This window comes from Opisthorchis viverrini, assembly GCF_000715545.1.
Source record: "Opisthorchis viverrini unplaced genomic scaffold opera_v5_144, whole genome shotgun sequence".
Taxonomy (NCBI): domain Eukaryota; kingdom Metazoa; phylum Platyhelminthes; class Trematoda; order Opisthorchiida; family Opisthorchiidae; genus Opisthorchis; species Opisthorchis viverrini.
Genome location: NW_008751800.1, coordinates 506,905 through 526,320, shown reverse-complemented (window position 1 = coordinate 526,320; position 19,416 = coordinate 506,905). Strand labels below are relative to the sequence as shown.

Below are 19,416 nucleotides of genomic sequence, written 5' to 3'. Positions count from 1 at the left end.
TAGCGAGGTTATACCGTTACCTATAGTGACACCACACTGAAAACTGTTTCATATGATACATCACATCAAATTCTGCATTATTTAGAGAAAATTTCAATTTGTGGACTTGCCGCCGGAATTAATGAGGCGCGCAAGCCGCTCAATGATGCATAGCAGATCAAATGACATGTGGAATCCGAAATCCCATGTTCGCGGAATACAATATTTAGATTCACTTAAGTCGTCCAGCCTGGATCAAAACAGCAGAATATTCCTAACCTCTATCCCCAGTGTAAGCTAGTTGGACCGTTATGTGATGCAAGAACACTCTTTTCAAGACAACCGAGCGTCTCAGTACACCCGCACTTTATTCTGCACCACTGAGATCGAATGGGTTGTGTACCGTTGGCGGCGTCTATTTAGATAGCTTGAGGGCAAAAAAACAACGATGGTTACGGTTTTTGACTCAGCGTTGGGGCAACCGTGCGTGGCCTACGGGTTGAAGAAGAAACGGGTTGATCCGTATCTTTGGCTGTGCGTACAACCCATGGGAGACTTGTCAGCTGGCCTGGATGTGACAGTCCCTTGTGTGTCGGTTGAAGCTATTGGCTGGTGTTTATGAGCTATGAACACGGAGGATGTGAACTGACCGCCATTTTGATTATTGCGGCCGGATTGTGCGTGAATCGCAGCCGTAGTGGTCGAAATATTGAGTTGTAAGAATGTATGTACTGATCGTAGTTCTTTAGCCTAAACATTTCGACGTTATTCGTGACGCATACGTTGTGTATATAAATTCGGGTTTTCTGTTAACGGTTGCTTAGCAATGGCTGGGGATTTTTCCTGAGAGAGATTTTGTGTTCTAGAATGTCTCGTCTAGTTTACCTGTTTGTCTTTCTGCCTTACAAATCCCACACCAGTTTTAATGTACACAGTCTGTTTGGTCAATTCGGATGTACCAAGTGTGTGCTAAGGGTGAGGTGTAGTTTGAACACCGTGCGGTTTCTTAAGTGCCGACAAAGTCTCAGAAACTTACTTGGAAGAATGATACGGCTAGCAACGCTACAGATTTTTTTGAGTTTCATAACAAACTTAGGCAAGAAAACTTGCAAAATAACTACAGCCTTCTCACTTTTGGTGCATCGTCTCTACGTAGCTGTCACTGGAACCTTGAAATTATGCATCTGCTGGCAGAAAATGACGCACATTTAGCTATCTGCTGTGACTTGTTACCTACAGAACTCGTTTCGGAAATCGAGCATTGCCAGACTCCACTTACTTCAAGTTCAAACAGGCATGGCTCACAAATAACTGTAGTGGCCATGGGCTCCTTAATAACACCAAACCTAACAGCTGTTCTTACCGGGCATCCAGATGATAAGTCATTTTTTACGTTCGCCGCGTATTCGACGACTTTATGTTGATGACTATTGGTTGTGCAAAGAATAATCCCTGGCAACTTGCCATATTATCCTAAGGATACCCTTTAACGCATTAGGATTTACTTGTGAATTTAAAATTGTGGAAGGTATCCTTAACTTCCTGGACTGCCTTGTTAGAGTCCGAGAATAAGATTTTGATGTGATTTCAAATAGTAAACCGACTGATTCTGAACAATATATGGATTACATTTTTGTGACATCCTTTTAACATGAAGCGAACCGTCGTAAAGTCACTGGTAAACAGATAGCTTCTGATGAGGTTTCAAAAGCCGCCGATGTTAGTAACATGGAGGATAGGCTGCAGTAAAACAACTGTCTGGTACAGCTTATTGAATAAATCCCTGTGGTACTCCAGACAAACAACACGCTTAGCAGAACCTTGGTAAAACATAAAGACCCCATCGATCCAAGTAGTCATACTAAGTCTTATGAAAACATAGACATTTCTTTATACGCACTGAAAGAAAGCCCTAGCATTTTATTTAGCTAGTTTAACAGCCCATCAATGCACGCAAAACGATGTCATACGGAATCACTGACAATTCACACATAACCTATCCGCATCGGTCGAAGTCGCGGTCAGTTCATATTCGTTTGTGGTCAAGGTTCACCATCGCCAAGCAACAGCTTGACTAGTCAACTTCAACTCCAGCCCACACGCCATGTCATATGCTAACAAACTGAACAGTCTCCTGAAAATTTGGCCGTACCCTAATAAACATCATTCATCTCTTGTTTCTTTCAATCTTTATGATTCCGATTATTTGGCCCCTGATGTAGGTCACTCACAGTGGTCGAATCCTGGTAAAAAGACTGCAAGTATCGTTGTTTTTTATAATCAGTCTGCCCAAAACAGGCAGTTCCTTTCAAAAACCACTATCGTTGCCAGTCTGAATCGGAATAGCAGAACACCACTGGGTGTAATTTGGAGATCCGAAATAACAGTGAACACATTCGAAAATGACAGCATTACAAATATAAACATTCCAGAACTTTGACTCTTACTCGCCCTGCCGAAATACAATCGCCAGACTTCATACGAATTTTTGTACTACTTGGATAAACAGGGTCTATTGGATCTTTATCTTAGGGAAGAAACCACACGGTGCACATGGCTGACAACCACAAATAGGATTGTGCATCTGAAGTAAGGAGTTTGATATCTTACTGCCTCAGTTATTGGAGTGCTTCCTAAATCAGCACACACATTCGTGAACTTCATGAAAGTTAGGTACCAGTATGTGCTTCCGATACTGTTACCTGACAGTACGGAAGATTTCTCGATGAAAACGCTGATAGAGGCCGATGTTCCTTTTCCTAACCCCTTACTCTATGAGTTTCTTTCAGCTCGCCTCCAACAAGGCTCAAAAAGGGGTTTTTTTTAGTTCCAAAGGTGCATTAGAATCTCGCCTTCTGTACTTTCAGTCAGTCTAGTGCATCACCCAATAGAGGTTCGAATAGGCGTTAGAAAATTTCATCTTTCAGATACCCAGCTATATGAATCTCTACGGTATTTGCCCAAGTAGCCCAACATTGAAACTCAGTCAACTACTTCATGCATTGAACCATCGCATATTAATTAATAGGGTTCTTCACTTGATTCATATGTGTCACGTGGAGTGAAACAGTCATCTGTAGGCTGCCGTAGTGTCAACAGGAACGTCAAACTATTTATTATTCATGGTGTTCTCTGCGTACTCCTTCACTTACGATATTGAAGTGACAAAACTTCGTGTCACTTTCTGCCTGGTGAGTGATAAAAGAGCAAGGCACTTCGTCTCCAGCAAATAGTGTCAATCAATGTGACATATTTATACAAGTCATCAGAAACCATAAAAAGTCTCTTGGGCAGCACATTCGACTGAAGAATATCACCAGGTGAACATCAGTTTTTGTCTCAGAACAACTTAATCTTAATTTGTTAATGAGTATTTAATTCCAGTTCAACGAAGTTAAAATGGAGAAATTCAGTAGCTAAGGTAATCTGATGGAACCTAAGGGGGTTAAACCAGTGGAGAATTGTTGAAAAAATTCCGTAAATCTTGTAAGTAGTATAACATCATCCCAAATTTAACTGAGGTGCCTGAAAGTTCAAACACTCAGTTGGAAGGGTGGCTGATATTATCGTGACCCGTACTTATTCTGTGGTGGTGTCATTGAGTGTCCATTCATTAGAGCGACTGAAGAGTTTTTGTGAATATTCACCATGACTTGTGCCTCCTTTCTTCTGGCCAGTGCGGTGTACATCTTTCACGCGCTCTTAGTTACCTTTGTCAGTCCATCACTCACATGCCCCATAGAGGAGAACCACCGATTTTCTATATCACGTGATGCATTAATTTAATCAGCAGAACAACTCGGTTGAGGAACGGCTTTTGGATAATGGCCACAAGGAGCACTATAGATTTAACCTTTCTTGAAATGAAGTGTGAAACATCGATCCCTGGTATCAGATTTGAAACACATGTGAAGAGCGAAACACCCTGATGGGGTGTAATAATGGGCATATTTAATTTCATGACATCTTGTCAAACTGTAATAGTTGGAGCAAAGTTGTCCTTGTTGCAATCGGACAGCATGGAACCGAGCACAAATTTCAAAATATAACTGCGAGATAGTTACGGTTGCGAGAGGTTTGAGACCGGTGGGAGAAGTTTAGGGTCATACGGGGTCATTTCAGTCCTCAAAAAGGAAGTAAAAAGAAGGGTTTAAACGCCAGGTAATATGTTGGTATGTCAGCCGTTCGTTCTAATGAGCTCCAATCGGAAGGAATCAATGATAACACAATTTATTTATGACTGCGCAAATTTGGTTTCACATTTACTCGTTACAGACTCTGTCAAGCCTAATGCTCAGGATACTTGAAAGTAATCTGGCTTACTTACCTACTGTGTCCGAACTACCTGAACAGTTTTACTACTGTTCTAAAGTTATATGTTTCGCTGGGCACCCAGTTAGCTGATATTTCAACCCCACATATATCTTTGCACACACACACTTTTATACACTATGTGAGATAAATGGTGTTGGGTACTATCATTGATAGGGTGGGATGCTAGTAATGTTACTTATGACAAATCCACTAATTTGGGTGTGGGAAGATAGACTGCATCGGGATCTGCAGTGACTCCTGACGCTACCAAATTTGGATACATAGATATTCGGTTTTGGCATGGAAATTCTAAATTTTATGGAAGTGAACTTTGACGGGGACCTCCTTATGAAATTTTTGGGGTATTGATTTGCCAAAGGGCATCAGTATAAATGGAAGAATTACTCTAGAAACATACAGATGTAACGGACCAGAGGTGATCTGGTAAATAATCTGCGCACAGTTGTCCGTTTATGGTCAAATGACAAGTCATTCAGCGTGTTTTTCCCAAAAAAAGGTTTGTGGTGAATTTTCTTCGTTTTCGGCCAACTTCTCAGTCGCAGGATCTGAAGCTTCATCTGGTGTTCTCGTATACCTAATCTCTACACAAATCGTGTTTTGATCTAGTTTTTACGAATTTCATCCGGTTTTACACAATCTAACGGCTACAATGGAATTTATCTCCTAATGTTAACCTGACGATGGTGACCAGTTGAGAACGATGTTGCAAACTTATACGAGTTCACGTAATTTTGCTTGAAGGTAATCGCCAGTGCTGCACATCTCAAATTGTGATGAACGGTCTCAGTTATTTTTGGCGTTTTTAAGGCTCATCATAGCTCTCGGATTCTTAGAATAGCTACATATCCTGGTTTTTGACTGCTTAAATGGCCAAACCGGCGATCTCGGAATTATTGTCTAGGTGGGGATGAGTTTATGACCTGGGAATTATGGGCACCGGGGCTAATATTTTTATCACATCTGTCGGTATAGCACTAAAAAAATAAGGAAATTAAGGGATCAGTAATTGTAAAGAATCTACTCAGGCAGTTAATGCAGATATCGTAATATTGCGTGCAGTCGTCATTTAGTAAAATGAACCTTATAGTTGTCGATCCCCCTAGAAGTGTACACAATTCTGCCTAATGGACAACCTCACAGGCAGCTGTGTAAACTTATTAATCATACAGCTATGTGTGAAGTCTTTCTTCTGGAATATTTGATATCTGTTGGACTTTATTATCTCAGCTTTCTTTTAACCGGTTATCCCAGTTACTCTTCACAACGCGAGCACGTCCAAGTAAAGTTTTGCGGCTGTGCTTCCTTACAAATTGCGACACAGATGAAGTCGGAGAACAGGATTAGCGAAATAGACCCTGAAAAGTCACAATATAGAGTTACATCCTAATTGTCAAAACAAATTGTGACAAAAGTTCAGAGTGACTTCTGAAAAGAGAATACTAGTGTTTGACGCGATTAGTCAAGATTGTGCTTCACAGGTGATATAACGTTCACCTACATCAGTCTTGTAAATTACTATCTCCAGTGACTAAAGGATCAGGGTTCGCAGGAAGTGTAAATCAAAGGCATGCTTGCAAGGAAGTCTGGTTGGCTTTGCAGGTATATCCTGCAATTATTAGTTATTCAACGTCGGATCCTTCAAAAGTAAAATAATTTCACCGATTAATTCCTAATGAACGAGACTCGTCCTTTTAATGATGGCTGTGTTGATGACTAAGCAAATGAGACCTCTATTCAAGCCCAGTCTTAATTCAGTTTTCAGCAAACATTGTCGAACTGTCACAAATTAAACGAACTTTTCCGAATTTCTGATTCGACTGCTACAGACCATTACAGACCATTACTAATGTACTTGCATGAGATTTGTTGAACATGTGTGAATAATTTGGAAAGACCTTTAATGTTTATGTGTCGCTTTGAAAATCTCTTTGTTTCGACTGTTACCAGTGAACCAGATCTGTGTGAAAGCCTGAGGTTACAGAGTCATCTCCATCAGATTCCACAGAATAGTGTCTTACCGTCAGGGTTCACTGACTACAGAATACAGGTGCGTGAACTTCAAATGACCATGTCATGTAGGGGTGGATTTCAAGCTACCAGTTGTCAGTGTGATGGAACAGTAGCGTGTTGTGAGAGGAATCAGTATCGTTTAGGTGCAGTACATGTACGCGGGAAGCTGTGTTCATTCGTATGTTGAAAGTCTTTTAGTTAGTCCATAAACGTAAACAAAAATGGAAAAACAGGACAGTCATAATTGTACATCTGAATAAATTGGTTACAAGACAGCAAATAACATAAATAACCACGAAACTAGACTACGTTTATTCCACAGTCATTTCAGTACATATACAGGCAATCTGGCTATTTAAAATATGTTGGGACAAAGGATATTACTAAGAATTGGGAGGTATACAGTGCAGTCTTTGTTTTGAAATGTATTTGCAGACTTGTGTTAAGACATTCTAGTGAATTTCCCGTTTTGATAGTTGCCTCCATACAAAACTTCCCTTCTGGATCTAAAAATTAGTAAAAAAATGCCAAAATGCGTGCTAGAAAATTTTGATCGATAAATAAAATAAACCTCCCAGCAATTAACTGTTCTACGTCCTGACGTGTCTAATTTGTTCGTCATTGCCTTTTAGGGTGAACTGAATGACTGGCTAAGTCTAGTCAAAATGCGACAGTCAAACAACATTGTCCACTTTCTAGTTCTTAAAATAACCAAATACATCCAAAGACACCTAAAATGAGTCAAGGCAACTTACACACGAAATTCTCTTTAGTATATCGTCACCATGGCATTTTTCTGGTCCAGTAGTATTGAAGGAGTTATGAAAGCCTGAAACCATCTTCAAAATATTGCTTGTCAATCTAATTAGTTGGAACGGACTTGCAACATGGTCGTTGGCTTGTTCGTTGATCTGGGCAATTTGGTTGCAAACGTATCATCCCCACTCGAGGTGACATCATCAGTGCGTAGTTGTGATGATGTCACCTCGATTAGTGATGAAACGTTTGCAACCAAATTGCCCAGCTCAGCGAACAAGCCAATGACCACCATCTACGCTACCTGAGCTACCGAAATTCTCCTCTATAGAAGACTTGCAACATTTGAAATTCTAAACAGCGATCCGGTGATAGATAAATCTAGACAGCGTAGATACATTTACACTGTATCACGACGGTTGTTAACCCAGGCCGCTGAATTGTATTTTAAATATATGTAATATTTTGTATAGCGGCCAAATCGTTCTCGTCATTGATCTAAAGATAACTTTTCACTCTTCAATGAACATGTCTATTCAGGCGAAAAGTAAGACAATGAAACATCTCTACAGGAAAAGTGTTACTGCTGTCCAATAAGTTGTGTAATTATGAAACATCTTTCTTTATAACATGGAGAAAAATTGGCCAGCTAACCGGGCCAACCTGGAAAAGCGTATTATCGGTTGCATGTTTGAACAAAAAGCCATTTTAAAATTGAACTGAGCTCTACAGTATTTAATGTATGTTCTTCTGGTAGCTAGTTCTTACTTATGCAAAGATATTCAGTCGACTCTGAACGGGTACATTCAAGCGCTTCTCATTGTAACTTCGCCAAGTAATGAAACCATGAGGTCACTCAGCAGAGACGGAAGGTGTAGATTCCACCTAAAAATCTCCAATGCGTGGAATTTTTTAAATTATTAGATGGCTTATTTTGGCGAGAAATAGTTTGACGGCCTGATGAACTAGATTACTTCAGATGTAAGAGGTTACACTAATTTACGAAGTCCATGATTTTGAACAGAATACTTATTTTGTCTTTACAATACAGATTGAAACAAAGACCGCCCATAAGTCGCATTACAAATACAACATTTATTCGGTCAACATTCTTGAGAAGCGCAATTTTCTCTGTTCGTTGCAAACAACAAACTGACACGCCCTGAGGGTATATGTATTGTTAATATAATGTTTTGTTTAACACACAAATTGCGAAGTAATACGAGCAGCTGAATAAGAGTAGGCGGTTGTTCGGATTTTCGCAATAAAAGGGATAAGCGCTATTATTTGACCTATAAAGCTCCGAAGTTGGTTTTGAATAAAACTCATGACGTAAAATGGTCGTAGATAAAAAGTGGCTAGGTGATATGAACTACTTTTGGGCTTATCTTATAATAACTTACGCGATGAGTATTCACCGTGTTCCGACAAAGTTGGGTGAGTCCGTGACGATGTTACCATGACAATGATTCACAAACGAACAATGGTAAATTTCAATCGCCATCTGGCAGCTCATTTTCCAAGTCTGTTCATATCATAAAATGTTTTAAGTAGCATAGAGGGAGGGATACGTTATGATTATTAGATTTCTTTGGTCTTGAAGCTTGTCAGCGCTTGATTGCGTGTGTAAATCACGTGACGAAAGACGAGTGGCACTATATCTTGTCTAAGTGCAACTTAATCGCACAGTTGATCAGCCAATCCTGGCCAAAATGTTCATTATTCAGCTGTGATCCGGGTGGTTGGAAGTTCACATCTCCTAGGATGCTCACAAGATGTGCACTGTTGACGATTCTGTGGTGAACTGTAGCAGAATGAAGTATCAGTAGGGCAAACAATGCACTTAGTAGTTAAAACATACACAAAATAGGGTAGATTGCATTGACCATTTAAAAGTAGTCAGGAGATGTAGGTAATGCAGGGCTGAATAAGTGGATTTGCGACTCAAAATGTTCTTTTCGGAGTTCAGCAAAGCGATATATTCGGTGACAAAGAGAGAGAAGTAAATTCATAGACAGAGCTCAAGTTAATTAGAATTATCTCACTCATTCTTCCTCGAAATTCACCGAAAACTGAACAGGTGGTTCAGTAACTTCAAGGATGACACGAAACCCTTGGTCGTTACTGGAACTAGTTCTGGATTGCAAATTTGTACAAATCTGCCGGCCAACGAATGAATCTGAGACATTTTTCCTTTACAGAATGGTCGTTCATTGCATGGACGTCCTCAAAAAACGACTGACCTGCACCGTTCTTCTGACTGATCACCTGCGTTACTCTCCGGAAGATAACTGATGTCTTTCAATCATGCGGCGACAAACTGAGGTTGATGTACGTGCTCACCGAAATCTATGATGAAGTTGTTCAGTTCCGTTGGGAAAACATTCCTTGTTAGCAGTGTGAGGGGACATGGAAATTTAGACTGAGATTTCATTCAGTAAAAGAAGCCCATCTGTTTTAAAAGCCGAGAAAAGCTTCACAGATCTTTCATCTTTATTAATAAAAGTCATCAACGGTGCGTATTTCGTGAAACTCCATGAAACCTTCAACACAAACCCTTCCGACTGTGTAATTTAAAATTTAAACGTTTAAAACTTGCTCACAAACAGACGATCAGCAGTGTGATTATTTCGCAATTGGATAGGATAAGAAGATTTTAATTTTTTTTACTGAAATGCCTTGGAAAACAGGCCTCAGTGGATACCTTCTGGTTTCGCAAATTACTAATTCCTTCCAGGAAGTGAATGTTATTATGAAAGCACTTGACGCCGTTTTCATTGCGTTGCAAGCTGAGTTCATGCTATGGGCGCAAGGGATTTGGCAGAGTATCTTGGAAACCTCGTCTGAAATAGACCTTTGACCTGACTGACGAGGTAGTCTTGGATATCTCCTGGTTTAACAAGTATCGGTGAAAATACAGAGAAAGGTTAATTCATCTGAAGCGTAGAATGAATTAGACCATTTCAGTTCAATGTTACGTTTTTAATTTTCAACAGATTTTTTTCTTTTTTAAAAGTACGACCTTGTAACAAATTACTGTGTTTATTGTAATATACACCAGTTTAATTACATAGAAGCACATACAACAAATACATACATTTGAAAACCAATATGTTTACCCGGAGCTCAACTAAAATTTGGCTGAGTCAACTAAATTTATTGTATAAAGACCATTTTAAGTTTCGCTTTGTGCGGAAATTTAGGGGTTGCACCTTTATGAGAAGTCTCAAGAAGTGTGAGGCACGTTGTGAGTTGTCAGTTTTAAGCAACCTTATAAATGATACTTTCCCAAGCAAAATAAATCCCTTTCCATGGAACAAGGACATAAAACCATTGGGTTTACATAGCTGTGCTAATAGGCTTGAAAACCACGAGCGCTTGCTTCAGAGGAAATGAAAAATTCTGTGACGAGCTCGGGATAGGTGTTGGAAACAATCGGATGCGAAGAAAAATCCATTATTCTGGTTGTAAAAGCACACACAACGGTTCTTCTTGGCTGCATTTCAAAAAGATGCCATCGTACTAGCAAAACATTCAGGTAGCGTGCTGATATTGAGGCTTTTATCTGCAGGACCAAGCCACACATGGTTTCTTTCCAACTTGCATTGAGGTGACAGTAACATACTTAACTGCATCAGTTCTTGTATAGTTGTTTTCGGCTGCAGTTTAACATAATAACACGGCACTTGTCAGCTTAGACTTCATGATCTTGAGCGTACAGAAGAAGCGTGCAACGGTGGTGATTACGAATGGACTGGGAAATCGCACGTTTATGCAAAGCAGCGCTTTCTTTTTCACATGACCATACGTTTGACACCAAAAAGATTGATGGCTCATTATTGACAAGCAGAAAGAACATCGCTCCTTACTCCTCCCTTGAGTATCAGCCTCCTCTTCAGTAGGTCAAATATTTATAATGCTTATTATAAATTTGACTAGGTGATTCCTCACCCTTTTCAGTCCCTATGTGTTTACTTTTCCCAATGGTATTCATAACAATTTTTCCCTAAATTCTTCAGATATTAATTCCGCACCAGGGGTGCGAAACATTCCACTCGCAACGGCCTGAATAAATCCTGCTGCTTTGTACTTCAGTATTTGGACACATGAACTAGTAAAAGTATCGCACATCTTGATTCTTAATTCTCAACTTTCGCATAAACATCCTCATCTGTTGCAGAGGAAACATTGTTTTTTAACCCATTCTCATGACAAGAATTAGCTTTTGTTTAGATTTTGCGGTATATTTGATCCAACTAGCAACAAGCTTTGATCATAGTGCACTCCATAATGGTGGTTTGAGAGTTCAAAACCCTTCTAATAGCCATGTAGAGAGAAATTTGCGAGAAATTCAGTCAGGCCTCTTAGACAATTTACCACTATGGACAACATTCCATACCGCCTAAAGGGTTAAAGAGGAATCCAGAGGCTTTTGACGCTTTCTCTCGGGACGATACATTGTATTAGATTCTGAGGGCATGCTTTTTGTGCACTCAACAAACACTAATATACCGCACACATACATCACACAGAGTTCACATGGTTTGCATTCGGTGATGGGATTTATTAACAAATCGTCCGACGTTTGGAGTGTCTCAACAGCTAGAAAATTGAGGAATCACCCTTTGAGTCGCCTTAGTTGTCCTAACGTAACCTACCAAAATGACTGGAGAGTCCCGGTTTGCTCATCCCACATAAAGATTAAGCTATTATGTGCCTTCAGTGAGAACATCAATAGACTGGTTCTAAGATCCTTACTTATTGAAATCTAAACGATAGTGGTCCAGCAAAGCAGAATGGGGTCCAAGTGTCTACGGAGGCGCGTACGTCATAAATCCAGGACATTTTCGCCAACATCGGGGATGATTCCTTCTCTCAGTTGAATCAACCAAACACCAAAAAATCAATGAGGGTTTCTGAAGAGAGGGATTTAAAAATCTTACCTGGGAGTTTGTCTATTCACAGGAGAAGAATAAAAAGAACAACTAATTTATAGATATACAAACCAATTCACATCAAATCAACGCCTATTTCCCTTTTCCCGCTCCGCAAATCTGCAGTATGTTGAGGTTGAGTAATCAGGATTTTAAAAAGAGTTACGTGTGACTCGTCGATTGGAATCCATGTATTGGGTTAAAACAATTGGTCGTCTTTGACGACGTGCATGTCGTGGCGCTCAAATCTGCGTATCAGCAAGTCGGACAGATGTAGGGTAATCAAACAAAAATACCTATTAGAGAGCTGGATTATTTCTCTTTTTGTCTTGTCAAATTTAGCACATAAAAACCGGGTAGAGCCCGGCTGGCTGCACATGGTCAGACAGCTCATTTCTGATGCTATGAGGCAAACAGGCTCTTAAAATAACCTGTATGTATTTGAGGTTCAATAGGTATTATTTTCATTGTCACATCGTCTTCATGTGGGCGGTCATTTACCTGTCAAACTCAGTTATTCTGGCGAACCGCACCCCATGGGGAAACACGCGACCCAGCATCCGCTCTTATAAAAAGTCATCAGCCTTGCATTCGACGCGCAAGATGAGCGGTATATCACCAGTTGACCAGCTCAGGATAGGCACACGCGAATGATCACTTTCGAGCAAGCGAATGTCTTTATACTCGAGCGTTATGCTCGGTTTACAACTTGAATAATGGCTCAATCATTGTCTAGATTGTGTCGATCAAATAACCGGTCTGTCAAAACTTTGGATCGCTCCACGGATATCTTGGACGTGTTACGCAATCGTTGACTGTTCGTGAGTGATTGTGGGATTTGTAGAATTTGCACTCATTTCACTCTCTTCTGAACAGTCCTCTTTCTGTCTTGACACAATTATTTAGACAGACTTATGCAACAACCAATCATCTGATAAATCCCATCCTTTTATAGATACTCATTTCATCATGGCCTACTCAAATGCTATTGATCATTCTGCGGTCATGCAGCTGCGAATAGCCATGCCACGATTTCGAGTAATCTCAGTCGACTCCGCTACAACGGCTCCTATGAATCAAGCTGATCCAAGTGCAGTAAATGACCATCGATGGTGGAGTAGGTACATTGAAACCAGCAACCACAGATATATGCATTTCATGCCCGGTGCAAGGTTTCGCTTTCACGGTTTCGCTGTGGCTCCAGGAAAACGATATGTTTTCTTCAGTGAAGTGGCCAAGGAAGTAGTGAACAAAGTCAGCTGGTGGTCAGATGAACAAACAAAGGTGAGTTTACACAGTTTAACCCCTAGGCCTGCACACAGGCAAGGGCAGTACATTTTCAGCCGACCGGAAACTTCTTAAGGCTTCCGGTGCTAAAAGGTAAAGATGCCGTGTTTGACTGGAGACCAAATTACGAAAACATCTTTTAATTGCATACCACGATGATCCTACTGACACACGTGACCATGTGATGTGGTTCCCGTGGTTTAAGCATGTGCAGGGCTGTTTGAATGTGGGATAATCACACTACCGAAAACCTCCGCGTGGCCAAACTACTAGCGAAATACTAGCCGAAATACTAATGCACCCGAGCTGCCAGTATTCCAACAGATTATCAACTATTTAGAAAGTCGTGGGTTTGTGAGATGCACTGTGATGATAAGCCCTAGTACGAATGAAGCAGCTGTGCAGTGCCCATTGGTTTTTCAGCATAGACTGGTTTCACTTATATAACGAAATATCCGCTAACATTCTCAAACCTGCTCACATTACAATGGGATGTATTCATGACTCCAGCACACCGAGGTATTCTCAGTCGTCCACAACGCTACTGAGAGTGAGTATATTTACTTTCGTGACTGATTACTTAGAAAGTTTGATAAGCAGCATATTTTGCCTTGTAAGTCTCTACTTAAAATTCATAGTAGTGCAAACCACCCTTGTTTTGGAATGACTACCTTAATCAAAAGGGATGTCTTTTGGGCGGAATTGTTAGAGAGGAGCATATCTATGGATAGACTGTGAGCGGTCGCAGCTTAGTTATATCACTTGACAGCCCCTTCTATATTGCATACGAACCGGTGTGAAGGAAGATTCGTTACACACTGTAACCACAACCTTTTTGTAATATTTTTCGAGGTTGTCTACGCTCGCGTGGCACGGGTATGCACAGGTGACCCTGGTTTCCAAATGTCCAATACTGGTCCAAACTACTTCACATCATTTTTCAAAGCCCGCTTGATTTGTCGCGTACGTGGGTCTCATCAATCTGTCAGTGATAATCCATCAGCCTACAGGTGAGTTCATTTTCGGCCTACCACAAATTTCTTTAAACTGTGCGTGCATCTTGTAATTTCTCTGCAGCTTCGTTCTCAGCTTACTGTTGTTCATCCAATTCCATTCTTTCCAGCCATGATGCTGAATTCAACCACTTGGTTGCGGTGACTCAGTTCCAAGAATCATCTCAGAGTACGTCCGAATCCACAGTTTACGGGCTATTTTCGATGATTGACTCAGGCTCTCCCCCTTCGACACTGAGGAACGTTGAATTGATTGGGCCAATGGCATTGTGTGCCTATCGGCTTTCGGAGGTGGACCGCGTGTTCCGTACGAGTGATCTCATCCAAATACTCCCGCGGCATCCCGAGTCTGGTCCGCCAGCCACCGCGTCTGACCACAATGGAACAAACCTCACTACAACCGCTGAATCTTCTCATGCATTTATTCCATACTGGGGATCTCGCAGTGCATTTAGACGTATCAGGCGTATCCAGGACGCAGGATCAGCAACAATGACTGATGTACGTATTGAGGCTAGCAAAAACTCTTAAGAAAAAAGTCAGATAACTCAAAATGCGACAACTTTTCGATGAGTTATTGACTTTGGTACCTCACTGAGGCCGTCTAATTTCATAAACAGTTCACAACTGCGTAAGTGATTCACATGGAAACGAAATCTGAGTCTTGGGACAGATGGGTATACACACAGAACATCCGAAAAAAAGGGTAATTTATCCAGTTCCCACAATCTAGTGTATTTTTTACGTCAACCTTGCTTTTAGTACGAATATCACTCATATCGGTACGTTTTACAAGATTTCTGCATTCATAATGACTCATGAGGAGCACTACAAACAACAACCGCTTCCTCTTGTAAGGATTCCGCTCTTGTCAGGATTTCATCCTCATTCAAATCACTCAGTGATGTAGTCGGGGCTGTATGCTTTAGTATTCTGGATTTTCGGACCTACATTTTGCAGTCCAATGTAAAATAAGTTTTTCAGAACAAGTTAAACATAAGAATTCATAGGTACTAATTGACTCTGTCCGATGAAACACGGATAAATTTCGGTCGACTTCATCTTCTCTTTCCACACATACTTGTCATCGTCAAAGTGAACTGATGAAGTTGTAGAGGCTTGCAACCTACAGCACTTAAGGGTTTATTTAACTATCCTTGTCCTTGAGTTTGTCGCGCAGTGAGAATCGGATGCTCGCTCATCCACCTATTAGAGTCTAGTGTTTCGGTTAAGGCGCGTTTTGAGGATGAACGGAAGTCGGCAAACCGGTAGGACATTGGTGGTGTGGTCAATCACTCAGTGCTATCATCCAAATTGTTTAAAAGTGCGGTTTATTTCAAGTCTGTGGTTATTTAGGGGCACGGTTAGTTACAAACAGTGTCGAGCATTGGGATCACCACAATGCGTGGTCAAGTTTGTGTTTTATCGCGGGGCCGCTTATTAGTTACGCCTTAATTGGGTCTACCAGAATGTGGGATAGGACGAAGGCAGAAAATCAAGAACATTTACACATCAGCTCCGCTCACGTACCTACCGTCCGGAACTTGTGGCAACCGACGGTAACCTTACTGACTCGTTCACTGAATATGAACTTTTCATGCCTGGAAAGGTATGAAAGCCTGAAAGTTTGGCTGCATCAGTTACTGAATAAAATCTAGCACAGATCTTAACCTTGTTATCGCCTTCAGTCGGGAACATCAACAATAGGTGTGATAAGGCTTACTCCGATGATACTGGTAAATACTGGACAGTTCGAGCGATTAAAATGATCCATAGTAAGCAACTCCGCATGAATAGGTGTACAATAGTTCACTGATGGGAACACTTTCCCTTTGAGTGGTCCAACCATCTGAAGATCATCACTTCGCGTCCCGTGCGCATAGTCTCGTGCAAAACGTCGTTTTATCTGTCGACACCAAATCCGCATCACCAATACATTCGTACTGCTGCCTTTACCAAACAGAAGGCTTGGCGTTACATGTTGACTCTAATGTCACCATGGAAATTGCCGGTTTTTACAGAAAGGTAGTCTTCTAATGTGTACCACTTACGAAGCATAAGGTTGAGCAGAGTCATTTTTTATAATAGAGCTAACTGCGCTCCCCTGACTCTCCAATGAAGAACAACAGCTCGCCATTCTAATCCATAAAAAGCATTTCCTTTGCCCGTCGAGATGGCAAGCATGATGAACTTCAATACATCCTAAAGAAGGGACCCGATTGTCAAACTGAGTGTAGCGCTGGAAGCCAGTTGTGGATTAACTTCATGTTCATCTGGGGACGTTAGTGACTCTAACTGTTCGCATCATTATTCTTCGCATTTTTCATCTCCCTCCTTTCCTCACACTTGCCTCCACTCAAATTGACTAAGTGTCTCATGAAAGCAAAAGGCTTTGAGATGAAACCTGAGTGTGAAATCTATTTTAACGAGAGAACTTTGATCACCAAAGTCATCGAATTCCAATAATAACTGTATCCCTAGCTTCAGTATAGCGCTTATGAACCTGCGCCCACCAGTGCTTGGCTTGCTTTTTACTACGTTGGAAGCCAAGTCGAAGATAACCTCATTGGGGTCAACCCTCCAGAAGAGAGTTGATTTTTGTCAGAACCATGAGTTATAATTCCAAGGCAGTTTGTTACTCGTCATAAAGAGTATTTTGATTTTTCCTAATGTTCGCTTTATGGCAAAGGTCTCTAATAGCGTGTGTCTTGTTTGGAACATTGATCTTTTTGGTTTCTACTTCAAGCCAACAATCAGATTGTGCATGGGATTCAAGCAGGAGGTAACGTGCTGGCGTTATTCAGCCGTCTGATCAATAATAAGCGAAGACCTTATTTTGGATGAACTCAGTGTTTTAAGCGCATGCTTAGGGATCGAAATATCTGTGGTTCGAAACCGAACCCGGCGTCTTGACTTTGTCCAGGCATAGGCAACCTGACAGAATCCAAGGCATTGTGTGTTTCCTTTGAATGGCTTAGCAGCTATGTATAGGAAGAGCGCTACAGCTATTAATTCTATTACTATTTAATTCGAATGACCAAGTTTCTTGTTGTATTCAGGGGCGGGAAAAGTATGTCGGCCAAACTAGGAGCATTGTTCCAGGCAACAATCTCTGTCAAATTTTACCTTGTCTCATTCTCCGTCCTCCATTTTGTCACTGAATTTCACCTGCAAATTTTTTAACAACGTTTCAGCTCATGAATGAGTGTGTTTATATTTAATTTGCCTCACGTAACCGTGGGTGACAGACGGTTATCACCAGCTCTGCCACCGGATTCCAAACCGTTGAACGAACCTGTTGTCTCAATGAAACCACTTCGTTTGGTCTGTCACTATAAGTACTGTACTTGAAGCCTTCAGACTATTTTCAATTTGTCTGTCACCACTGAAGGTCTTTTCAACCACTTCATTTGACACTTTATTAGGGAAACATTCAAAGATTTTCAAGAACGACGCAATGTTCCAAAGGTAGACATGAAAACTGCCAGATGGCCACAGTTTGTGTAAAAAAAAGCTAGATTCCAGAAAAGGAAATCAAGATACATATAAAATGAGTATCGCTCGACTCGTGTCGCCTGATATTAGACAATCGCTCCTTGAAATTCTTAGATGTAAAGTTTCCAAATACGAAACAAAAGAGAGTAAATGATGTGCTAACAGATCAATGGTAAGCTTCTACACTCATTCAGGCGATCTACTGTTAAGTAAAATAAAGATTTCCGCCCGGGTTTTCAATTTTCATGTGTTGTTTGTCAGTGCACAATTTAAACCTATTTCACAAGGTCTTCTAGTTTTCTAACCCAAGATTCAAAAGCATGGCCGAAAATTTCTGGCACTGATGCAGATGGATGGCTGAGACATCTGTCGAATTTTCACCGACATTTGCTCATCTTTCACCCTTTGCCTCTAGAAATAGTGAAGTCAAAAATGTCGCGTCCCTATACACAATCGCATTTTCGTGACAAATTATCCGACGTCAGATCGCGGTTTTTACGACAATCTCTCCGCTAGGGACGGAAGAAGTGGAACCGTCATTTTCATCTTTTAGAAAATCTGAACAACATAAGAAGCCCAAAAAGCCCACAAGCCCACTGAATCAACCCAGTTCGTTGGGTAGTCGACCACAAGTGATCTATTAGGCAAAATTCTTGGCTGTGAATATTCCGCAGTTTTACAGAATGAGTGGAAGGGAAAAAAGAGGTTGAAAGAGTCCGACCTTCAACCCTTGGAAGACAGTTGCATGGATAGTAACCAGCACACTTGGAGCCTAAAATGTAAAATGAATTTGAAAAGGTAACTTGCAGTCTCCGTGTTCACAATATTTGAAAGAATGGGGAGATAGAGCTCACTAGGATTTACATTCTGTACAATCCAGTGAACAGATATCCGCAAGATGGTAAACGGGTAAACGGTACCAGCAAGAAGCTGTAGATCGCCACGTCCCTGTTAGCGTGATGGCAGGCACAGATAGACGAGCGGTTGTCGTCCTTCTGTTCATTTTCTTTGCTCATCACAGCACAGCAATAGTTTAAAATCTTTTAGCATCAACCGGGTAAAACGTGGTCACAGTCCCTTGACACCAGACAGGGTCCAACTCACTTTGGGATTTTTTAAAATCGAAGCAACATAACTCCCATAATGTGCACTGCAGTATCTAGATCAACTGAGGGATTCCCCTACATATCCGGTTGAAACACTGATATCAGAGTTCATTTTAAAAGGCTACTCACCCCTGATATGCACTGAGTAATCTAAGACTGCGTAATTAGAGGAACAAGCATGTCTCAGTCGGCGTACTTGTTTGACAAGCATTTGGTCGTATGTCTGAGGCGTGCTCTTCGCTATTGCCACTGCTACTTTAAGCGCAGTTTCAGGTACGGAGTTCCACCGACCCATTGCATTTTTGGCACAACCAGAGATAAGCAGTTCACCTGATATGTGCTACACGTTACACGCCTTTTCGTTGAAGTCAAGAGAATAAAAATAAATGGGCTTTATTACTACCCCCGTACGTGCACCTGGGAAAATAAAATGGCCGATATAAGATAATGTGCGCATCTGAATTTGATCTTACACATTGCTGCCACTAAATGTAGGACATT

The 19,416-nt window shown here is 41.0% G+C and overlaps 1 protein-coding gene across 1 annotated transcript; it reads left to right on the top strand.

Annotated features, from left to right (window-relative positions):
* Positions 1-12,920: 12,920 nt before the first annotated feature.
* Positions 12,921-14,845, top strand: T265_06721 (hypothetical protein; the record flags this gene model as incomplete). The annotated part of the gene is made up of 3 exons (XM_009172058.1): positions 12,921-13,298; positions 14,154-14,311; positions 14,425-14,845. The coding sequence occupies 3 exons, from the start codon at positions 12,984-12,986 to the stop codon at positions 14,843-14,845; spliced, it is 894 nt and encodes a 297-aa protein (XP_009170322.1).
* Positions 14,846-19,416: the final 4,571 nt, after the last annotated feature.